This window comes from Rhinoderma darwinii, chromosome 8 (assembly GCF_050947455.1).
Source record: "Rhinoderma darwinii isolate aRhiDar2 chromosome 8, aRhiDar2.hap1, whole genome shotgun sequence".
Taxonomy (NCBI): Eukaryota; Metazoa; Chordata; class Amphibia; order Anura; family Rhinodermatidae; genus Rhinoderma; species Rhinoderma darwinii.
Window position 1 is genome coordinate 52,701,677 of NC_134694.1, and position 25,457 is coordinate 52,727,133.

The 25,457-nt window shown below is 41.7% G+C and overlaps 1 protein-coding gene across 6 annotated transcripts in view; it reads right to left on the bottom strand.

Moving 5' to 3' along the window:
- OPHN1 (oligophrenin 1) overlaps window positions 1–25,457 on the bottom strand; it is a 268,324-nt gene that overhangs the window by 76,778 nt on the left and 166,089 nt on the right. For all 6 annotated transcript variants that reach the window (XM_075835642.1, XM_075835641.1, XM_075835640.1 and 3 more), the window contains one exon: window positions 17,513–17,591. In XM_075835642.1, the coding sequence (XP_075691757.1) occupies window positions 17,513–17,591 (79 nt within the window). The remainder of the gene's footprint in view (window positions 1–17,512; window positions 17,592–25,457) is intronic.

Genomic DNA, 25,457 nt, shown 5'->3' on the forward strand with positions numbered 1-25,457 from the left:
AATCATCTGTAGCCTCTGGTGCCGATGTGTCCTCGCTCGTCCGACACGATGCAGGACCTGTGAGTGACGTCACAGCGTGATCTCTCGAGAACACGCTGTGTGTCTGCACTGCCAAAAGCTGGGCGTTCTGAAGAGAAGTGGATGATACTTCTCGTCAGAACGCCCAGCTCGTAAAAGAAGTAAAAACGCCCCGATGTACGCACATAAAACACGCCCAGTTGTACTTTTACTTTTCAACACGCCCAGTTGTACTTTTGCAAGCCTCATTTGCATAAATACAAAAATGGTCATAACTTGGCCAAAAATGCTCGTTTTTAAAAAATAAAAACGTTACTGTAATCTACATTGCAGCGCCAATCTGCTGCAATAGCAGATAGGGGTTGCAAAATCTGGTGACAGAGCCTCTTTAAAGCAAGGTGCTCGTCTTCAAAAGAAGTCTAGGTGCCCCAACAGCAATATTTAGCAAATGAGACAGACACCATATTGTGCCAAATGACAATTCAACTCTGCTACATCTGTTCATGTAGATAGATGAATGTATTGATAAACAGGCAGACAGTTGATTCTCTACATACCATTTTATCCATACATGTACTAGGCAAGCACAATAAACGTATATATTTCTCTCCAAACTACATGTTACTATTTCCACTATATGCTGAAATTCCTCGTCTTTGCAACAGATGCAGTATACATGAGTTAAGAACTCATCCTTCAGGGTTTTAAGTTAAGGCAAGTACACACTTGAAGGATCTTTTTTGTCCTGGTTGCTGACTTTTTTTTTTTTTTACCGTGTTCAAATCTGCAGGCCAAAAGGCACAGAGTTTCCTGTGCTGTTTTTTCACCATTGACTTGAAATTAACAGCAACAGAAAAACGCAATTCAAAAGAGGATGTTTTAACATGTCGAACTATGATTGCAGTTTCCTACAGACACATTTATTTTAGAACTGATGCTATAGGCCATCCATCTGTCCCCTGCAGTACATGGAAGGGAGAACCAGACTACACAGAGTTTGTATGTAGTCTGTTACCATGGAAACACATAGGTCTGCATAGGAATGTAGACACAACAGTAGGAGATTTAATTAAGCCTATTAACCAAGTTGTTGGTGTAATAAAATGGGTGCAAAGGTGTACATGCCCTTTACATGTATTAAACATTTTTATCATTACAGTAAATTAATATAAATAAACGAATTACACTCTAATGCCAGAGGTTCCGTTCACAAAATATAAAATTATAGATTTTCTGCTTATGGAATTTCCTGAAAAAGTTGTCCTGTTTAGACAACTGATTTCACATAAATGGTCCACTACCGATGTGATGCTGCAGGATTAATGAATCCCTTTATTACATCATACCTCCTTTAATTCAATAGATTTTTATTTGATTTTTCCAACACAAATACAAGAAACATAAATGGGAAGATCTCTAAACATTTCGAGATCTGTCTTACTCTCTATAATGCAAACACGCAACCCCAAGTTAACAATGCCTCCATTAAAACTTGCCCCTGGTTAGATCCAACCTTATACATTACTTGAAATATTTAGATTGTAACCACTTATCCCACAGCTGTTTAGTACGTTGCTGTATGTGAGCTTGTGATAATAATGTTATTTCATAATGACATTGCATATTCACCCTTTGAATAACTTCTCTAATATTCGGAGACTCTGGAGACTTCCATGTCCGAGCTATGGTTAGTCTAGTAGCAATTAAAATATGATGAATAACTACTCTCTTGTCTGGTGAGACGTCTTCTAATGTGATATCTAAAATAGCTAGAGAGGGGTTACTCTCAACCCGGAATTCTAATATTTCTGAAATTAAGTTAAATGTGTCCAACCAGATTGGAGCTATATTAGGGCACGACCACCACATGTGTATTAAAGAACCCATGATTCCGCATCCTCTCCAACACAATCTAGAGGCCCCTTGGGTACTGTGTGCTACCCTAGTTGGAGTAAGATACCATCTAAGATGGATTTTTTTCATTAATTCCGTGTGATTCACACATTTGGATAATTTAGACGACCAACATGACGCTTTAATCCACTGCTCAATAGAGTAGGAAGTCCCCAGTTCTCCTTCCCATTTTGTCATATATGCTGCCTTCCCTGTTTTCCCCATCTGAATAATAAGATCATAACTACATGTCATCCCTTTTACCACTCCTGACTCTGCCCACATAAACCTGTGAAAGTAGTTAAAACTATCTGTTATCGGTTGGATTTTTACTGACTGCATGAGATGTCTGATTTGAAGATACTGAAAGAAAAGACTAGAGGAAATATTATGGGTTTTTGAAATATATTCGAATGATTTGAACGTATCCCCTTCGTAAAAGTCCGATATCCATTCAATCCCAGCTTCCACCCAAGGGGTAAACAAAATATGAGGAAGAAGTAATACGAGAACTTGGGTTGGGATTTTAGTTTTTGGCACTTGAATCCATTTTTCATTACATACATATTTACTCCACACCTGAAGAGAATCTGCCATTGATCGCAAAGGCATGGGTGGAGCTTTAGCTCCCAGATATACAGCCATCATAAAATGTTTCATTAAGAACTTAGGGAACATTGCGTCCTCTATTTGAGACCATAATGGTTGCACATTGGAAAACCAACTTGGTTTCATCTGATCCGTTATAGCCGCTACATTGTAGGCTTTTAAGTTTGGAACGCCCAAACCTCCATATTTCCCTCTCTGAAACAGTAAATGCTTAGCTACTCTTGCTCTCTTATTGTTCCAAATGAATCTCATAATTACTGTTTGTAATCTGGACAATAATGAGGTCGATATTAAATAGGGTAACGTCCTGCAGTAGTATAGGTATTTGGGCAATATTAACATTTTTACTATATTAATCCTGGCCATCCAAGATAGTTGAAATTTATCCAATCTATTGCAATCTTTCGTTATTTGAGATATGAGCGTCATGTAGTTTTTATTCATAACCATAGATGGGTGAGGAGTCAACATTATACCCAGATATGTTAGCCCCTCGTTCGCCCATATGAAATTAAAGCTAGAGAGAAGTGGTTTCATTATTGGAGGAATATGAATGGGCATTATCAGGGATTTTGCTACGTTCAGTTTGTAATATGACATTTCAGAGTAACACGCTATAATCCTAGTTATTTCCGCCAAGGAAGACATGGGCGATTTACAAATTAATACCACATCATCTGCGTAAAGACCAATTTTATGTTCCCTTCCCCCTACTATAATTCCTGAAATAAGTGAAGATGTTCTAATCATTTCCGCGAATGGTTCCATACACAAATCAAAAATTAGGGGGGAGAGAGGACAGCCTTGGCGAGTTCCATTGCTTATGAGAAACGTTTTGGACAAAAACCCATATGTGTATACCAGAGCTGAAGGGGGATGTATACAGGGAAAGGTCCGCTCTTTTAATAAAAGAGTGAAAGCCAAATTTGTCTAATACCGCTTCTAAGAAACGCCAATGTACTCGGTCGAAAGCTTTTTCCGCGTCCAAAGAGAGAACTACCGTGGGTTCTAACGAGTCATATGCAATCTGGATCAAGTCTAACATCCTTCTGGTGCCATCTCTGGCCTGACGACCTTTCACAAATCCTACTTGATCCAGTGAGATCAAGGAAGGTAGGCACTCATTTATTCGCATAGCTAATAATTTTGAGAAGATTTTAATGTCGCTATTCAATAGCGAGATTGGACGGAAATTCTCTGGTCTATCTGCCGTTTTTCCAGGTTTAGGGAGAGTTATCAGGATCGCCTGTAACATTTCTGAGGGAGGAGATTGTTTTTTCTACCAACTCATTATATGTATTCGTCATGAATGGAGTAAGTATTTCTTCAAATATTTTAAAATACTCATTTGGGAGTCCGTCTGGACCCGGAGCTTTATTTAGTTTTAAACCTTTCAATATTTTTCGTAACTCTATCTCTGAAATTGGCGCATTTAAGCTAAGTAGTTGAGACTCAGAGAGCTGTGGGAGCTTTATTTTCGATAAAAACTCTTTAATTCGGTCTGAAGATGCATGGGTTAGTGAAGGGTCGTCCTTCAGATTGTATAATCGGCTATAATAATCTGCAAAGGAATCTGCGATCTTTTGGGGATCATATACCTTTTGTCCATTTGGACGAGCTAAATATGGAATTTTAGACCTAGCTGTTTGAACTCTCACCCTTTTCGCTAAGAGTTTACCTGGCCTATCCCCTTGTACATAAAAATTCAATTTAAGGTGTTTCAAATTTTTATCGTATTGGACCAAATTCAGAACCTGTAGTTTATCCCGCAACTCTCTGAGAATCTCCCCTGTAGCCCTCGTAGGAGTTGATTTCATTAAGGATTCCTTGACTTTAATAGCCAACAACACTTCTTCCATTTCTTTGTTCCTAACTCTCTTTGCCCAAGCCGCCTGTTGAATAAAGAGACCCCTCACGAAAGCTTTATGGGAGCACCACACCATTTCTGGAGTAGCCGATGGGGAATTTATGTCAAAAAATTCTTCTAAAGCTGCTCATATAGAGTCTTGAACGGGCTGAGATTTCAAAAGAAACGTGTTTAATTTCCAAGGGGCTCTTGGAGGGAAACTATATTCTGCCTTCAATGTTAAGGATATGGGGGCATGATCCGACCAAGTACTAACCCCTATTTCTGAATTCTCCGAGTTTAGGAGGATCTCTCTGTCCACGAGAAAAAAATCTATCCTGGAATACGCTGTATGAGGTGCAGAAAAAAATTTGAAATCTCTTTCGGATACGTGTTGGTAACGCCATACATCGTGTAAATATTCCCCTGCTATCAGAGATTCTATGTCTAAACCTCTGCCCCTTTCCGGGTTAGATCTATCTAGCCTATTAAACATAACCGTATTAAAATCTCCACAAATCAGCAAGCCACCTTGCTGTATCTTTTTAGTTTTAGTAAGAATTTTAGTGATAAACGGAATTTGCCGTTTATTAGGTGCATATAAAGACACAATAGTGTACAGAACTAAATATAATTTGCATACCAGGATTATATATCTACCTTGAGGGTCTATTAATGACGCAATTTTTCAAACACTACTGAGTTATTGATTGCAATAGTAACTCCTGCTTTTTTCACATTGGTAGTAGCTGAAATAATATTTAAAAATTTTGGATGTTTAAGAAGATGGACATCTTTTGTGCGCATATGTGATTCTTGAAAGCATAATACATCGCACCCAGATTTGTTAGCTTCCTTCCACAACATAGACCTTTTATAAGGTGAATTCAAACCGTTTACATTGAGCGATACAAATTTAAGACCCATCTTGACTGTAAAGGCTTGACTTTCGTTTAGCTTTAATCTCACCAGGGGAGAGGCCATAAAGTAACCCTAAAGCAAAACAAACTTTAACATAACAACACACCGCTTTCCAACTTAGCGGATTGCTTGAAGAACCCAACAACATGTTATTTCCCTCTTTCAGGGAAGAAAAGGAGGCAACGTCAGTAGGACCTGCCTTTCCCAAAGTAACCATGACTACCTCCCCAAGCTACCTCCTTAAATGACTACGACAATTGAAGCCATTATATATGTAGCACCATATTCTTAAACATTTATACATTTATATCAGTCTCCCGTTTTCTTCCTGGATCTGCTTATTTTTTCTGACCACAATGGGGTGATCACTTCTGGACGAACCTCTTCCCTGCGTCGAGGACTTTGAGACGGTGATGTAATAAGTCCCCATTCTTGAAGTAATTCCTTCGCTGCTTCAGGTGAATTACACACGTGAACACTGCCGTTCCTGGATACAATCAGCTTCACCGGAAATCCCCATTTGTAAAGTATTCCTTTATCTCTCAAGATTCTTGTGAGAGGCATATATTCTCTACGTTTTAACATAGTAGCTGCTGACAGGTCAGGGTAGATCGCAATATCTTTAAAACGTTCCGGTAATTCTGGAGAGCTTTTCAAAGCCCTAAGGAACTCCTCTTTAAAATGATAAAAGTGGATCCTGGCTATAGAATCTCTCGGGAGGTGAGGTGCAATATGCCGCGGTTTAGGAATTCTATGGATCCTGTCTATTGTCATATCCAAGTTGGATTTTTGAGGTAGTACCGCGTTCAATAGGTCTGTAAGATATGGAGAAAGCTGGTCCGGTGTCACTGATTCCGGAATACCCCTGATTCTGACATTATTCCTGCGCGATCTGTCCTCAAGATCTAACACTTTGTTTGATAACCTTTGAACCTCCTCCTCTAGCGTTGAGTTCGCATCAATTAACAAATTATGCGATTTGGCAAAGGATTCAAATTTGTGCTCAATATGATCCGTGCGCGACGCTATAGCCAGAATGTCAGTTTTCAGCTCCCCAACAATACTTTTGAAATCGGACTGTAGAGAGTCTCTCAAAGAATTCAGTAATTTTTTAATTGTTGTTTCCGAAACTGGGTGTAAGTCAGAGTCTTCCCCCATATCATTGTTTAAGGAATCTGCTCTGGAGGAAGATGCAGGAGACGACGGAGGGAGTGATAACCGTCTCTTTGCTCCAGCCTGTCTAGAGGGAGAAGTGGCAAAAAACTCTGTGAGTTTAGTAGGTTTCGCTTTTTGGTCTTTCTTTTTTGTAGTGCCGCCCATTGTAAAGTATGATACACACGGTAAGCGAGAAAATTATAATAAACGTTCAAGGCAAGTAACTGTGTACTTTATTTATCTCTGCTAGTTACTGTAGATATATCCTTGTACCGTATTGTGTATTGTGTTGTATCTGTTGTATCCTGCTATGGGGGGGGAAGGGAAATGGTGACTGCTCCTGCCCAAGCAGACTCTCTTTTAGTTCCTCCTATATTCTCTTTGCTGTGGTGGAATTGATATCAAGTGGAGGAGAGTTTATGAAAGTCTGTGACTTTGCTCAACCTCCTTTCCACTGTGTGCACCGACCTGTTGTGTACCTCCAGAAATGAAGTTTATCACAATGGCGTATCTTCCCTTCTAGGCCGCTCCCCTCCGTCCCCTCTTTCTCGTGCAGTGCTACCGACCCTCCGTGGGCTGCGATGACTCCCCTCCTCACCTCCGTTCACAGATTCCTCACTGCTCTCCCGGAATCTGGCCTCCTGCGACTCCTGACCACTGCTGATCCTCTGTTGTGCTTTCACACGAGATGTCTGTAGGGCGCCTTAGCCCGGGAAGCCGTGCCTCGTGACTCCCCTCCCCCACGATGCTCCGACTTCCGAGCCGAGTCTCCTCCGTTACCCAGCTGATTCTCCGACCTCACTGCGCCCTCCGGGCTTAGGGTATGTTCAACTGCCGGGAGACTTCTTTTCCTGATGTCTGTTAGGTTTATTTAAGCCGGTTTGGGCTTCTTAGTCACGGAGCTCCCGGTCACACGTCCGTCCTCATGCAGGTCCAAGCCACGCCCCCCCCCCCCCCCATACCGCCTTTAAAATGACGTGCAAACTTTGGAAATGCTTTAAAAAACACAATACTCTGGCTTGCTTACACATGCCAAAATATACTTATATGTTAATGGCTTTCTATAAAACTGGCCTAGTTTGTTTATGAACCGGATTGGGGACAGGGATTGATAGAAGTGATTATAATATGTGCACTTCACAGCAGGATATGTTGGCACTATATAAGTAATGGAAAATAAATAAATACACCAGGGAGTTGCATTAATATTAATTAACGAACATTCAATGGCAGATCATTATTGGAGCAGTTCAGGGTAGCCGCCCGGGGGCCCAAGGCCGCACAAGCCCCATCATGCACGGTGGCATCTCTGGCACCGGAGGGGGCCCCGATGCTAGCGACAGCCACATTTACTGGAGGATGCAGATACAAATGAATACTATAGGCTGCAGGCCAAGTTAGGCCTGCAGCTTATAAAGCGCTGGGAAGACTCCCTGCGCAGGCTAGCATGTTGACGTCACTGTATCATGCTGGTCTGCGCCCCGCGGATGCGGTGTAGCGCTCTGACCATCGTGGGAACAGGGCAAAGTAAGTGCAATATTATTATTTTTTTCGGGGGGGGGGGGGGGGGGCTGTGTGGCAATATACATGGGGGGCTGGCCGTGTAGAACTATCTACAAAGGGCGGGGAGCTGCGTGGGGCGCTACCTGCGGGGGGCTGCGCGGGGCGCTGTCTGCGGGGGCCTGCGCGGGGCGCTGTCTGCGGGGGCCTGCGCGGGGCGCTGTCTGCGGGGGGTTGCGCGGGGCGCTGTCTGCGGGGGGTTGCGCGGGGCTGGTTACTGATGGGGCACTTTTTTGTGTCGAGCACTAAGGGATCCCTATCTGGGGCACTGGATTACAAGTTTGTTTAGAGGGTGGGGTTTAGGTGGGGAGGGTGATGGAAAAGCAAGAAACCAACATGTCTGTGTTAAATTCTGCAGAGAAGTCGTGGCTGGAATAAGTCGTCACAGTAGTCTGGGCCGGATGGAGAAAAAAAAGGGGAAGTTAACGACTAAATCAGAGAGGACATCAACTGTGAGACACTAGATATAAATGTGCTGTAATCACTTATATCGTCTGCAGAACTCCTGTGTATAACTGGCATCTACCACTATATGTTCACTACATGGTGGTATATTGGTCTTTGTATAGTGGTTTTTATTCAGAAACAGTATGGGGGTATTATTCAGTAACTATGTGGTTATGGTGTGGTGGTATTATTCAGTAACATTATGGGGGGTATTATTCGGTCACTATGTGGTTATGGTGTGGAGGTATTATTCAGTATCCATATGGGGGGTATTATTCAGTTACTATGTGATTATATGGCGGTATTATTCAGTAATAGTATAGGGGTATTTTCAGTCACTGTGTGGTTATGGTGTGGCGGTATTATTCAGTAACAGTATGGGGGTATTATTCAGTCTATGAGGTTATGGTGTGGTGGTATTATTTGGAACTTATAATGTATTATTATTGGTAATATTGGTCTTATAATAGTGAGTTGTGTTCAGTAACCGTATGCAGGTAATATTTCATCTGGTGTAGAGGTATTATATAATAACTGTATATGTATATAGATAATTTTTTTGCGTGAGAAGGGGGACATATGCTTTGGGGCTTGCAACACTCCTGGACACAGAAATGCAGTTCTCCGCACACCACCTTCTGAATTTACTGCATTATTGATACAGTAAGGATGTGTTCACATCTGCGTCGGGGTTCCATTGATGGGTTCCGTCAGACATTTCTGTTGGAGGAACCCATTAACAGAAAGGCCGTTTGTCTCCGTTCCGTAAGGTTTCCCTTTTTTTGGCAGAATAAATAGCGCAGTGGATTCATAGACTTTCTATTGAGACCATACACTGCTCGAAGGAATGCCGATCAGAAAAAAAGCGGCACAGCGCTCACCCGAACCCTTCTGCCGCTTCGTTTAAGCGATCGGTGGGGGCCACAGCGCTTGGACCCCCACAGATCAAAACTTCTGACATGTCAACATTTTTTTTTAAAGTTTAGTTACACTTTAAAGAGAGGTGTTAAATTTTTTTATTTGATGTGTTAAAGGATATGTACACTTTTAAAAAACTACGAGATACAGCCGCTTTGTATCCTGTATACAGAGCAACTGTATCTAGCACTAAAACCTGTATCCATCAGGTCAGCGTGACTGAAGGCTTCAGTGATAGCGGGTCCTGGGTGTCTCAGACACGCAGGATCGAGCGGTTATTGGTCACGTCGAAGTTCATACACTACGGGTTTACATCTGAATTAAGTTATTAATAGGATTGTTTGTTTTAAAGTTTTAATAAAATTTCAAAGAAGAAAAGCTTTGTTTAGGCGTCTCGCAAGGGAAAAGGGTGTTGGGGGGTTGCATTGTGTGTAAGGGAGAAGGCGGGGGCCCATGTTGTGTCAACAGCCCAGGGCCCATGGTAGACTTAATCTGCCACTGCTAACATTATTATTTGAATCACTCCCTGTAGCTGTAGGGACCAGCAGGACAGTAGAGAAATGCAAAGGAATTCAGACAACATGCTGCTGTAAAGAAAGCGGTGTCTGCAGGACAAATGAGGGAAATTAGAAATTGTGCAGATCTCCCCATCTCCTTTAGCAATGCTAAATTCATAGCTTCCAATTCCTTAGCATCAATTGTCTTTACCAGAAAATGATTTGAAACAATGACCACAAGGTGGCACTGTTACATTTCACATCTGGCACACTTTCCGTTTTAAGTCCTCAGATGCAAAATGACTGGGCATTAGGATGGTCATGATACCAGAATTTGGACTTCGATATCGATACTTTATGTAGTATTGCGATACTCCATACCAAAACAATACTTTGCCAACAATAACAATTGAAAAAAAAATAAAAAAAAGTTCTTCCATTTTCTGATGTGAGGTGCTTGGTGTGATGAATTTTGAACCTCGATGTGCCTCACATTAATAGTAATTAACCCCATCATGATCTTCAGTCATAATGGACAACATTGGGTTAATATGTAAGGTACATGATTGGGTTAAATTACTATTAATGTGAGGCACATGGAGGTTTAAAATTCATAATACCTCGTGCCTCACATTAGTAAGTGAAAGAAAGCAGTTTTTATTTTATAACAGCGTAAACATGAATGACGTTTTCAATTTATTACGGTCGCGACGATACCGAATATAGGTATATTTTCTGTAAGGGGACTTATTTTAATGTCTGTTATAAAAAATGTGTTCCATGGGGCATCCCCCCTTCTTATTTACCTGCGGTCAGCTTTGATCGAAACATTCAGGGGAATAACGGCAGAGATGAGAGGTTTCTCTGATCTCTGCCGTTAGAGCAGGGATGCGGCTGTGAAATACAACCATTGCCCAGCTCCTGACGAGTGCCCGCGCGTGGTCAGCATAAGGTTATGCGGCCGGTACTGAAGACAGAACATGGGGGTGTTTTGCAGTGCACCTGCTATGTTCTGCCTTTAGTGCCGGCGCTCATTAGTGCAGCGCTGGCCGCATCACATTATGTTGATTGCCCCGCACACTTCTCAGGACTCAGGAGCGGGGCAATGGCTGTATCACACAGCCGGAGCCCCGCTGTAATAACATTTATGTATTACTATGCTAAGCTGTGTGGCCGAACAGCTTAGTATCGAAATACATGAAATAACGATATTGAACCGTTTCAGGGTGCACGGCATCAAAACAGTATCGAAGTTTCGATGCATGGTGCATCCCTACTGGGCATAGCAAGTGTCCCACCTCTGTGACTCACACCTATCTCGAGAACGGGGCCCCCTAAACCTCGTTCTGCCGCTGTATTGCAGCTTAATTCCGACCAGGAAAAAGGTTACATGGTCGAGAGTTTCGAAAACCGCGTAACTCGCTGAGCTACGCGGTTTCTGTAAGTCCCATAGAACTGAATGGCAGTTACGGAAACAGCATAGTTTGCATGCTACGCTGCTTCCGTAACGGACATTCATTACTATGGGAGTTACGGAAAAGGTGCAGCTCAGCGAGATACGCTGTTTTCATAACTCCAGACCATATAACCAGGAAGTGGCCGGGAGGCAGTGAGAACAGATAAAAAAGGTAGAACAGTGTTTAGGGTGCCTCGTTCTAGAGATAGGTGCGGGTCCCAGAGGTGGGACCCGCATCTGTCTGACATTTATGTCATATCCTGTGCATGTCATAAATGTCTCTGATGGGAAAACCCCTTTAAATGTTTCAGATGATAGAACTACTTTTAATTTTAGACAAAGATAACCCAACTAAACACAAAATGCTGCTTATAAACGAGGATTTCATTTATTGAAGGAAAAATGCTGCTTAGCCCTTCCTGGGCTTTGTGAAAATGTAATTGCTGCCTTAGCTACTAAATCAACCAGTTAACCAAAGTAAATTGACAACTGTATTCAATTTCACTAGCCACACCCAGGCATGAGCCCTGCCAGACCTGTTGAATCTAAACATCATTTAAATAGAACTTATCTGGCAATGTGAAGCAGGCTAAAAGGTCTCAAAAAGCAACACATGATGTCACATTCTAAAGAGATTCAAATATAGATTCCAGACTAGTAGATTTTAATGTTACTGTTTGGCAAGGGTTACAAAGCCATTGCTAAGGCTCTGGCACTACAGCAAGCCAGAGTGAGAGCCATTATCCACAAATGGAGTAAACTTGGAACAGTGGTGAACCTTGACCAGGCCGGACTAGCAAAATGTCACCAAGAGCGCATTGGCAACTCATCCAGGAGGTCACAAAAGAACCCAAATGAACATCTAAAAAAAATTGAAGGCCTCACTTGCCTCAGTTAAAGAAGCACTGCTTTATTTATTTTATTACTCGGTACCTATCCCTCAATATATATATACTCAGAAAAGAATAACTAAATAAGGCAAAACTTTCTATCTAAATTCTTCTCTTTTGTTGGGTCATGTGACCTCACTCTGACCTAATTAAATCTACAGCAGTTAATGTAGATAAAAGTCAGCCTCTAAGGGCCTGTTCACATCACCGTTCATTTCCGTTCCGGGGTTCCGTTGGAGGTTTCCGTCGGGTGAACCAGTCGACTCCGCTATTGATTCCATCTGAAAATCGGAAACCTGCCGGAATGGTGACGAACGGAAACCATTAGCGATGTTTCCGTCACCATTGAGATCAATGGTGACTGAAAAGGAAGCTGTGCTTTCACTTTCCGTTGCGGGGTTCACCCTACGGAAACTTCCGATGGAACCCCGGAACAGAAAGCGAACGTTGATGTGAACAGGCGCTTACTGATTTATGGACTGTACCAGACAGGTTCTCCACAGAGGGGATACAAAAACAACTGTCACTAACTACTGATGAGCAGATACGGTACATAATTATCATACACAGTGGCGTAGCTCTGGGGGTTACAGCAGCTACAATTGCGACCGGGTTCAGCACTAGATCTATCCAGTATTACTGCAGTAACTATGGCCAATGTAATAAACTACACACGGGCCCCTGTTACTACAGAAACAGTAAGGAGCGCATACAGGGGGGAGTTTCCAGTTGCCCGGAAACCTCCCTGTGACCAGGCCCTGAAGGCCCTTACATACTAGTGGCGTCGCTAGCACCGGGCCACATGACGCAGATAGAGTTGATTACTATGGCAAAGCAGGGAGCCTGCTCACTGCTCTGCCATTCAGAGTCTAGTGAGGCTACAGGACACATTAGGGCTGGGACAGGAACCCTGCGCATGATGGCGCGATGACGTCACTAGATCGCGCTGGCCTACACAAGAATCCCATCTCAATACCTCATAGGCGGCAGGATTGAGGAGGCTGTGGAGCTCCTTTCTTCGTGGGAATGGGGCTAGGGGACTATATAATTTTTATTTGTTTGGGGGAACCCGGGCACTATCTACAACGTTCGTGTGTGGCACTATATACAAGGGGGTGTGTCTGGCACTATATACAAGTGGTGTGTTTGGTCCTTTTCCACAGGGGATGTGTGGCACAAGGGGGGGGGTGGCACTATCTATAGGGGGCAGATGGTGATCCTATTTACAGGGGGCAGTTTGTGGCACTATATACATAGGCTGTATGTGGAACTATCTACAGGGGCAGTGTAGGGCATCTCCAAGTGTCACTGAGTGTGGCAATATCTATGCTGGTTTTTAAGATACCAGTAGTGGTCAGCACATATCACCTAGCCCTTTTTTTATTATAAATTGTAATATAAAGGGCTCCACTGGTGGAAACATGCAGACAAAAACTTGTAGCGTAAAAAGCAGAGGGTAGCAAGAGCTTGACGAATATAACGTGGTTTGAAAAGTATGCCTCTGGCAGAACACTTACCAAACTCGCGCCTGAGTTGAGTCCGGGCACAACATGGGTCCGGATGCTTTTTAGCATCACGGCGCCACAAGGTTATGTGTGCCGCACATGACGTTGTGGCGCTAAATTGCGTTAGGACCTGCACTGTGCCCAGAGCGGAAATAAACCCGGCTCAGGAGGAGGGTAGGTAGAAGAATACTTTCCACTGGGGCCCTGTATCTAAGCCCATCATGTGATTGGCTTAGATACAGGGCCGAGCGGACAGTATCTCACATGTCTGCAATAAAGAGAAATTGGTGGGGCCCCAAGAAGGTTTTTTGCACCAGGACCCATGAGCCTTTAGCTACACCCTGGATCATACAGTTATAATGAAGGATGTCGCAGCCTCCTGACTTATAACTGTGTGACAGTTATGGGACTGCTCATCAGTAGTTCGTAACATAGGTTTCTGTATCCCCTCTGGGGAGAACCGGTTTGTTACAGTACATGAATCAGGAAGTGAAGAGGCTGACTCTCAATTACAATATCTGCTGTAGATTTTATCAGGTAAGAGTGAGGTCACGTGACCCAACTAAATTCGGATAGAAAGGATTAACCAAAAAAAGGTAATATACGCTGAGTATATATATTGAGTAGATAGGTATCTAATGATAGATAATAAAACGGAGTGCTTCTTTAAGGTCAATGTACACAATTCCACAATTAAAAAAAACACTGGACAAAAATGGAATCCATGGAAGAGTTGCAAGTCACAAACCACTGCTAATAAAAGGGGAACACATACTCATCTCGCATTTGCCCAAAAATTATCTAGATCAGAGGTCCACAACCTTTTTTGCACCAAGGACCACTTTCATGCATGACAATTTTTCCACGAACCGGCAGGGGAAAGTGGGGCCCGTATCACGCGCGTTACAAAATACCCTGCAGACTGCAATTAAATGGAAACAAAATACAAATGAAAACGTTTTTAGAGTCCGTTACACGTTGCGTAAATACTGCGGATCTTCTGAAAAGGAATTAGTTGCGGAAAACCTGCAGCATAATACAGTAGCAGAAAAGTGGATGAGATAGAACAAATCTCATCCACACGCTGCGTAAATAGTGAACGGAAAAAACGGTGCAGAGTTTTATTCCGCAGCATGTCAATTGTATTTGCGTAAACGCTGCATATTTGTTGCGGGTTTTCCCCAATTAATTCAATGGGGAGGTAAAACCCACAACAAATAGTCGTTGTTACGTATATTGACGAAAAAAAGCAACTCAGAAAAAAATAAACATTTTATACTTACCCAGAAGTCTGTGTTTCTTCCTCCAGGCGGCCTCCTGGGATGATATTTTATCCCATGTGACTGCTACAGCCAATCACAGGCTGTAGTGGCAGTCACATGGGATGAAACGTCATCCCAGGCGGCCAGCCTGGGTGACGTCAGAGGGCCTGCTTCCTGGGATGAAACGTCATCCTAGCAGGCCGGCTAAATGCTGAAGAGTTCGGCAGCAAGTATTCGGTGGATGAAAAACTGCACCACAGTTTGGTGTGGTTTTTCGCCTGGAATTCCCTGTGGCCACCGGGGCGAGTACCGCATACTACGACTCGGTAACAGATTATCCACGCCCGGTATTGGTCCGCGGCCTGGTGGTTGGGGTCCACTGATCTAGATGACCCCCAAGGCTTTAGTCATAAAATTCTGTGGGCTGATGAGTTAAAGGTCGAACTTTTTGGAAGACACGGGTCTCGTAACATCTGACGTACAGCTAACACCACATTCCACCATAAGAAAATCTTACCAACAGTCGAATATGGTGGTGTTGTCAGGTTTGGGGCTGCTTTGCTTCTGCAGGACCAGGACAACTTTTCAGAAGATCCTAAAGTAAAATCTCCGCCCATTAGTTTGTGACCTAAAGCTCAAGTGCAGGTGGGTTATGCAGCAGGACCATGATCAGAAACACACAAGCAAATCCACCTCTGAATAACTCGGAAGAAACAAAATTAAGGTTTTGGAGCAGCCGAGTCAAAGTCCTGAATTGAATCCTGATGAGATGCTCGAAAATCCCCCAATTTAGTCAAACTAAAACAAAGTCGGCCAAAATTCTCCTATAGCGAGGTAAAAGGCTCATCGCAAGTTTTTGCAAAAGTTTGATAGCAGTTATTACTGCCAAAAGGGGTACAACCGGTTATTATGTTTAGGGGGCAATTACTTTTTCAAATTGGTGATATAGGTTTTAAATAAATGTTTATCCTCAATAAATGGAATCATCATTTAACCCTTCCTGACATTTGTTGCAAGTATTGTCATGGAAAGCTAGTGCTTCCTGCAATTTGTCGTATACTTACATACGACAAATGGATAGTACAGGCTCAGAAGCGGAGAGCGTGCCATCAGACGCAGGGCGTCAGCTGTATGTTATAGCCGACACCCTGCTGTAATTGCTGGGACTGAAGTTAACGCCGATCCCTGCCATTAACCCCTTAAATGAAGCGATGGCAGAAATGGCAACCAGAGGCCCAACACTGGCCTCCTAGTCTGCTGAGTATGGAAGCCTCCTACGCTCTATGCAGAAATTTGTGGTGAAATTGCACTTTTTTTTTTACTTGCAACAAATGTCAGAAAGGGTTAAATGAGGATTCCATTTATTGAGGATAAACATTTATTTAAAACCTATATCACCAGTTTGAAAAAGTAATTGCCCCCTAAACCTAATAACTGGTTGTAGCCCTTTTGGCATAAAGTAAAATATGTCACGAGAAAACAATCTCAGAACCGCTCAGATAGGTAAAAGCATTCCAAAGTTATTACCATATAAAATGACACGTCAGATTTGAAAAATGAGGCTGTCATGAAGGTCAAAAGTGGCTGCAGCGGGGTAAAGGGTTAAAAGCTGCATTTTGTGTCATTGTTTTATATTAAAAATAGTTGGATGAAACATTTAAACGTGACAAATTAGCAAAAAAATATAAGAAAATCGGGTGAGGGTACAAATAATTTTTCACAGCACTGTAGATGTGCGTGTGTATATATATTACACACACACACACACACACACCTATATATTACATATACACACACCCACATCTATATTCTCTATATATTAGTTTATATATTCCTTTGAAAGAAGAAGTTTATATCGAAGCCTATGTAAAAAATAAATATAGTGCTCCATATATCAACATACACAAAACTGGTGGTATTTATATTTATACCCCAAAAGTACTACTTAAAAATTTGTCACAAAGATATAAAAAGAATTACTGAAATCAGATAAATGAAAATATATACATTTACACGTATTCGTAGCAGAAAAAAACCAAAAAAACATCTAAAATGATTGCCTGGAAATTTTATATAAAAAAAAAATATTGTTTGTACTGAAGTTATAGTGATTCTAAAAGTTTACAGGAATGATAAGGATTGAGGTTTGAGGATGCAGAAATTTGTGGTGAAATTGCACACTTTTTTTTTTTGCCACAAGTTAACAAATCGCAGCACAACCGTACTGTCTGAGCATAAACGAAGGGTGTACAGTGACAGTTTTCTGGCAAAACGGACAAAAATGCAGCGTTTTTATGTGAATTGCAGCATTTTTTGCCTCGATTTTGCTAAAATTGCTGCTGCAAAAAACAAACAAACATGAAACCAACACATGTGAATACAGCGTTATATGCATGGATCTGACTAAAACAGAACACCCTTTGCCTAATTATCAGCTGGGGTTATTTCCCAGTCTGCACACATTAATATTACCCAAAAGTAATAATAAGGATTGTAAGATACATAACATATTAATAATTTAAACACAACACTTACCGGTTCCTTCCCGTCCATTGCCTCTATCCACAGGCGTCTGTTAGCCTCAGAAGGAGCCTGTAAAGTGATTGTGCCCTGTCTGAAATACAAAAGCATGAGAAATGGAAACTAATATAAATTGATTGGGGCAATGAATTAAAATAAAGTAACAAAATACATTTTATTTCAACATAAAACCCCCCAAATATATTTTATTATCCAACTCTCAAAAATATTCACTCTACATGAAATCTAACATTTTGTATAGAAATAGGTAGAACAAACAGGTAAATCGTATCCATTAGCTTAAAAAAAATAACCACATGCCAAATGCGATTTTAGGATAGGATAACATACACCATTTAACTGGTTCACTACCACTGGCTGTGTATTTATGGCCAGCGGTCAGGGTCCTTAACCCCTTCAGGACTGAGCCTTCAGGACGAATCAGATTTTTCAAATGTGGTAATAATTTCGGAATGCTTTTACATATTAAAATGATTCTGAGATTGTTTTTACGTGACATATTGTACTTTATCTTAGTGAAAAAATTTGGTCGATAAAGTCAATATTTATTTGTAAAAAACACCAAGATTTATAGAAAATGTGCAAAAATTTGCATTTTTCTAAATTTAAATGTATCTGCTTGTAAAACAGATAGTAATACCACACAAAATAGTTACTAGTTTACATTTCCCATGTGTGTACTTTATATTTGCGTCGAATTTTGAACATTCTTTTATTTTTCTAGGACGTTACAAGGCTTAGAACTTTACCAGCGATTTCTCATTTTCAAGAAAATTTCAAAAGGCTGTTTTCAGGGACCAGTTCAGTTCTGAAGTGGCTTTGAGGGCCTTAAATATTAGAAAGTCCCCATAAATCACCCCATTTTGAAAACTGCACCCCTCAAAGTATTCAAAACAGCATTCAGAAAGTGTTTTAACAGTTTAGGCGTTTCACAGGAATTAAAGCAAAGTAGAGGTCAAATTTACAAATGTAATTTTTTTTGGCCAAAATTCATTTGTAATACATTTTTTTTCTGTACCACAGAAGGTTTTACATGAGAAATGAGATTCAATATTTATTGCCCAGATTATGCAGTTTTTAGAAATATCCCACATGTGGCCCTAGTGTGCTAAGAGACTCAAACACCGGCCTCAGAACCAAAAGGAGCACCTAGAGGCTTTTGGGGCCACCTTTTTTTAGAATATATTTTAGGCACTATGTCATGTTTGAAGAGAACTTGTGGGGCCAAAACAGTAAAGCCCCCAAAAGTGACCCCATTTTGGAAACTACACCCCTCAAGGAATTTATCTAGGGGTATAGTTAGCATTTTGAACCCACAGGTTTTTTTGCTAAATGTATTTGATTTAGTATGTGAAGATGAAAATCTACTTTTTTTCTGAAAAAACGTAGAAATTTTTACAAGGAATAAAGAAGAAAACACACCTCAACGTATGTAAAGAAATTTCTCCCGATTATAGCAATACCCCATATGTGGTAATAAACTGCTGTTTGGACCGACAGCAGGGCTCAGAAGGGAAGGAGCACCATTTGGATTTTGGATTACTGATTTTGCTGGAATAGTTTTCAGTGCCGTGTCGCGTTTGCAATGCACTGGAGGGACAAAAATAGTGGAAACCCCCCAAAAGTGACCCCACTTTGGAAACTACACCCCTCAAGGAATTTTTCTAGGGGTAAAGTTCGCATTTTGACCCAACAGTTGTTTTGCTGAATTCATTGGAATTAGTCTGTAAAAGTAAAAATCTACTTTTTTTCAGAAATAACGTAGCCATTTTTAATTTTTACAAAGAATAAAGGAGAAAAAGCACCCCAACATTTGTAAAACAATTTTTCCCGATTACGGAAAAACGCCATATATGGTAATAAACTGCTATTTGGACCCACAGTGGGGCTTAGAAGAAAAGGAGCGCTATTTGGCTTTTGGAGCTCAAATTTAGCTGAAATGGTTTTCAGGTGCCATGTCGCATTTGCAAAGCCCCTGAGAGGCCAAAACAGTGGAAACTCCCCAAAATTGACCCCATTTGAGAAACTACACCACTTAAGGAATCGGTCTAGGGCAGGGGTCTCAAACTCGGCCGGGTAAGTGGGCCGCATATAGAAAAAATGGGAAGTTGACGGGCCGCATTACTTTCAAATTTGATACAATACAAAATTATTGTTAATCAGTTAGTTATTTGAACTACTATAACACTATATTACTATAATAATAATACTACATTACTATAATAATACCGCTAGGTTTAACATTTGAGATCTTTCTCCACGTGCTTATTTCAACAATCCAGCTTTCCAGTTTAAGTGTCGCTAAATGTCGCTAGTGCCACAGTGCCCTCGGTGCATGCTGCCACTTCTGGCACTCTGCCTGGGATTCCAGCTCTACTCCTGACATCACTGTCCATATATGGACAGAGATTTCAGAGGCAACCCCAGAGCTGGAGTCCCGGGCAGAGCGCTAGTAGGCTCTTCCTGGGACTCCAGCTGTGCTTCTGACATCACTGGGACTCCTGCTCTGGGGAAGCCCCTGACATCATTGTCGATGTATGGACAGCGATGTCAGGGTATTCCACAGAGTCCCGGAACAGAGCCTGTACTAGCGCTCTTCCCGGGACTCCGGCTCTGGGGAAGCCCCAGACATCATGTGTCCAAACATGGAAAGTGATGTCAGGGAATTCCACAGAGTCCCAGAGCAGAGCCTGTACTAGCGCTCTGCCCGGGACTCCGCTCTGGGACATGGACAGTGATGTCAGGGAATTCCACAGAGTCCCGGAGCAGAGCCTGTACTAGCGCTCTGCCCGGGACTCCGCTCTGGGGAAGACCCTGACACACTGTCCATATATGGGCAGCTATGTCAGGGAATTCCACAGAGTCCCGGAGCAGTTCGGATACTAGCTCTCTGCCCGGGACTCCGACTCTGGGTAAGCCCCAGACATCGCTGTTCATTTGTGGACAGCGATGTCAGGGAATTCCAGATTCTCGGAGCAGAGCCGATACTAGTGGCTCTGTGTCCCGCGGGCCGCAAATGACAGCCCCAGGGGCCGCATGCGGCCCGCGTGCTTGAGATCCCTGATCTAGGGGTATAGTAAGCATTTAGACCCCACAGGTCTTTTGCAGAATTTATTAGAATTAGGCCGTGAAAATGAATATCAACATTATTTCCACTAAAATGTTGATTTTTTTCATTTTCATAAAGGAGGAAAAAGCACCCCAACATTTGTAAAGCAATTTCTCCAGAGTACGCCTATACCCCACTTGTGGTCATAAGTGTTTTTTCATTAGAAAGTAATTAAGCCTTTCCGGACGGAACCATTTTTTGCTTTTCGTTTTTCCCTCCCCGCTTTCCAAGAGCCATAACTTTTTTATTTTTTCGTCAATAGAGTGGTGTGAGGGCTTATTTTTTGCGGGACGAGCTGTAATTTTTATTGGTACAATTTTTTGTTACATACAACTTTTTGAGCACTTTTTATTAAATTTTTTGGTAGAGCCAAGGTGACCAAAAAAATAGCGATTTTGCCGTTTTACAATCTTTATTTTTCACGGTGCGAGTTAAATAATGGTATATAGTAATATTTCTGACTTTTTTGGGACTTTAAATATTTATTTAATCTTTTTCACTAATATTAACTATTTACTTTTGTTTTTACACATTTTATTAGTCCCCCTAGGGGACTTGAACCAGCAAACAGTAGATTGCTGGTACAATACACTGCAATACTAATGTATTGCAGTATATTGTCATTTTTACAGGCTCCTGTAAAAGCGAGACCGCTGTTCCTGTCCATTAGTCCTGGGTGTCAGCTCTAATACACAGCTGACACCCGCAGCATATGGCGCATCACCCCCCACACAACGACATTCTATGTCGTGATATGCGAAGGGGTTAATGCGCAGCGGATCGTGCAGAGTGAAAATTACAATTTTCCACTGATATGCCACTTTAGTGCACAATATGTTGTGCCCAGTTTGTGCCACTGAAGAAAAATACCTCATAAAATATTAACCGGGTTCTCCTGGGTATGGCGATGCCAGATCTGTAGGCGTAAACTGCTGTTTGGGCACGCTGTAGGGCTCAGAAGGGAGGGAGTGGCATTTGAATTTTGGAGCGCAGATTTAGCTTGGTAGTAGTTCTGTTTGGCGTTTTGCTGGTATTTCAGTTTATAATGTGGGGGCATATGTAAGCTGTGCGGGGTACATCAGGGTATAATAAGAGGGTATAATGATGTGGTAAATAAATAATCCGCAGATATGTGGCCAGTGTCGCACTGTTATATGGCGCCCGATCTTATCCGCTTTTGAAACACTCTGCACATTTTGCATCGCCATATTCTGAGAGCCATAACTTCTTTATTTTTTCTTCACCGGAGCTGTTTGAGGGCTTATTTGTTGCGGGACAATCTGTAATTTTCATTGGTACCATTTTGGGGTACGTTTATCCTGGGCTATAAATGAACATTTTACTTTATTCTGCAGGTCGATATGATTGCGGCGATACCATTTGTATATCTGCTTTTTATGTTTTGCAGCGTTTGCGCAAAAAAAAAAAATCACTTATTTATAATATAATTTATTTTTTGTATCACCATATTCTGAGAGCTTTAACTTTATTTTCCAGTGAAAAAAACTGTGTAAGGGTTTGTTTGTTGCGGGACAGGTTGTCGCTTTTTTTGGTACCATTTTGGGGTACATGCGACTTTTTGATCACTTTTTATTGTATATTTTGGGAGGAGTGGTGACCAAAAAAATAGTGATTCTAGCGTTGTTTTTTTAGTTCTTTTTTTTGCGGAGTTCACCGTGCGGGAAAAATAATATTATAGTTTTATAGTTGGTGTCGTTACGAACGCAGTGATACCAAATATGCATACTTTTTTTAACGTGTTCATTTTTTTCCTATAATAAAAGACTTATTAGAAGATTTTATTTTAAAACATTTTTATTATCTTTTTTTGACTGTTTTTACTTGTCCCACTAGGGGACATTTAGACTTGCAGCTCTGATCGCTGCCAGAACACATTACACTACCTACGTAGTGTAATTTGTTCTAACTGTCATTGTGACGTGACAGTCACTGAGAGGATGCCTAGGACAACTAGCCTCCGGCTGGTCCTCATAGGCTTCCGTACATGGGAGCCCAGAGGCCATTGTCTGGCCTCCGGTTGCCGTGACAAGGATCGCCAGCCCCTGAAAATGCATGTGGGGGGCTGCTGATATGCTGTAAACCTCTTCAATGCGGCGATCGTAATCGACCGCCGCATCGAAGGGGATAATTGCCGCGGCGACAGGCCGCTCATCAGCAACGGGGAGAGCAGGGCAGCGGTTAACTGTTAAAGTACGGACGTAACTGCATGCCCAGGTGCACGAAGTTACTGCTCACTTGAACGTGCATGTACGCCAAGGTGCGGGAAGGGGTTAAAACCTGTGCCATAGACTATTTAGGGCACAAGTTTTAACTTGCTTCCCCGAGGAGAAGATAGAAGCAGCTTTCGCCGCGCCACTGTCTCCATTGGTCCTGGTGATCATGTGACTGGTCAAATGATCGCCGGGTGCCGTTCGTGGCAGACTGCTGCTGGGTCTTACTAGATCTTACAGCCCTATTAGTGACAATAGTCAATATGAGAGGGCTATGCAGACTCAGTTACAGTGAAAAAAGATGGTGTAAATGAAAGAAAAAAAATATATATAAAAGTCCCCCAAAGGTCTTTTTTGACCTTTGAGGGACAGACCATAGTAATATAAAAATAAAAGTCAAGTGCAAAACAAATTCATAATAAATACACTTAAAATACCCACCACAAAAAAAGGCCCGAGCCCGCCGCCAATCATTGTCGTAACGCTAGCCCTGTCATAATTACCCTAATATAGACATGTAATATAATAAAATTTACGGTAGACAATGACTATCACAAATAAATGGTCCATTTTAGGGTAAAACTAGGTTATTACCAAAAAAAATAGCTAAAAAGTAAAAAAAGCTTCTTTTTTTACTATTATTTTCAAACTTTGTCTAAAAATTCTAAAATAGCAAATACAAATGATGTGTATAAAAATGATAAAAAAAGAAACCTGCTTTATCTATGGAAAAAAAAATGCTAAAATCACGTCGCTAGCCCAACACATAAAAAAGTTATAGCCATTTAACTAACGCGTGCTAAAAATGGCTAAACGGTGTCTGGTCCTGAAGGCTCAAAATAGCCCAGTCCTGAACTGGTTAAAGAGGATTTCCACTCAAATAAATTCATTAAAAAAGGTTTATATATTGATAAATCGGAAGTTAGAGCAGAAGATAAAGTTTGGTAATCATGTTATGACCTGGCTAGTCAATATTTAACCCCTTAGTGACCAATAATATGCCTTTTCACGTTCGTTACTAAGGGGCCTTAAAGAGGCTCTGTCACCAGATTTTGCAACCCCTATCTGCTATTGCAGCAGATAGGCGCTGCAATGTAGATTACAGTAACGTTTTTATTTTTAAAAAACGAGCATTTTTGGCCAAGTTATGACCATTTTCGTATTTATGCAAATGAGGCTTGCAAAAGTACAACTGGGCGTGTTGAAAAGTAAAAGTACAACTGGGCGTGTATTATGTGCGTACATCGGGGCGTGTTTACTACTTTTACTAGCTGGGCGTTCTGATGAGAAGTATCATCCACTTCTCCTCAGAACGCCCAGCTTCTGGCAGTGCAGATCTGTGACGTCACTCACAGGTCCTGCATCGTGTTCGGCACCAGAGGTTACAGTTGATTCTGCAGCAGCATCAGCATTTGCAGGTAAGTAGCTACATCGACTTACCTGCAAACGCCGATGCTGCTGCAGAATCATCTGTAGCCTCTGGTGCCGACACGATGCAGGACCTGTAAGTGACGTCACAGATCTGCACTGCCAGAAGCTGGGCGTTCTGAAGAGAAGTGGATGATACTTCTCATCAGAACGCCCAGCTAGTAAAAGTAGTAAACACGCCCCGATGTACGCACATAATACACGCCCAGTTGTACTTTTACTTTTCAACACGCCCAGTTGTACTTTTGCAAGCCTCATTTGCATAAATACGAAAATGGTCATAACTTGGCCAAAAATGCTCGTTTTTTAAAAATAAAAACGTTACTGTAATCTACATTGCAGCGCCTATCTGCTGCAATAGCAGATAGGGGTTGCAAAATCTGGTGACAGAGCCTCTTTAAGCTAGGCTGACGCCTTTTCACGTGAGCCTAGTCTAAGTCCTGCACGGGTCTCCCGTGCAGGCTGGAGCCGGGGCTACGCTGTCTGATGACAACTGAGCTCCTGCTCCAACGCCCGCGATCGAAGTTCCCTTAGATTGCGGCCGTTTAACCCGTTAAATGCCGCCGTCAATAGCGACCGCGGCATTTAACTTGTTTACAGAGGGAGTGAGCTCGCTTGATAAAAGCCCCCAGGTATGCCCTGGACATATGCCTGTTAGGACGCGCCGTAGGCACGTCCTAATAGGTTGCCTGTCAGTTTTACACTGACAGGCAATAATGCTCTGGTATACGAAGTACACCAGAGAATTATAGCAGCGATCTGAAGATCGCACGGTAAAGTCCTCTAGTGGGACTAATAAAATAAGCCATCAATGTGAAATAAAGATTAATAATAAAAATTACAGTAAAAAAAAAAAGAAATAAAACCATTTTTTTTCCATAAAAAGTGGTTTTATTTAGTAAAAGTGTAAAAAATAAATAAAAGTAAACATATATGGTATCGCCGCGCCCGTAATGACTCCATTAATAAAGTTAATATGTAACATGTTATTTACGCCGCACAGTGAACGGCGTCAATTTAAAAACGCATAGAACAATGGTGGAATTTGAGGTTTTTTTTATAATCCCCCCAAAAAAAGTTAATAAAAGTTAACAAAAAAAATTATATGTACCCTAAAATGGTGCTATTCAAAAGTACAACTAATCCCGCAAAAAACAAGTCCTCATACAGC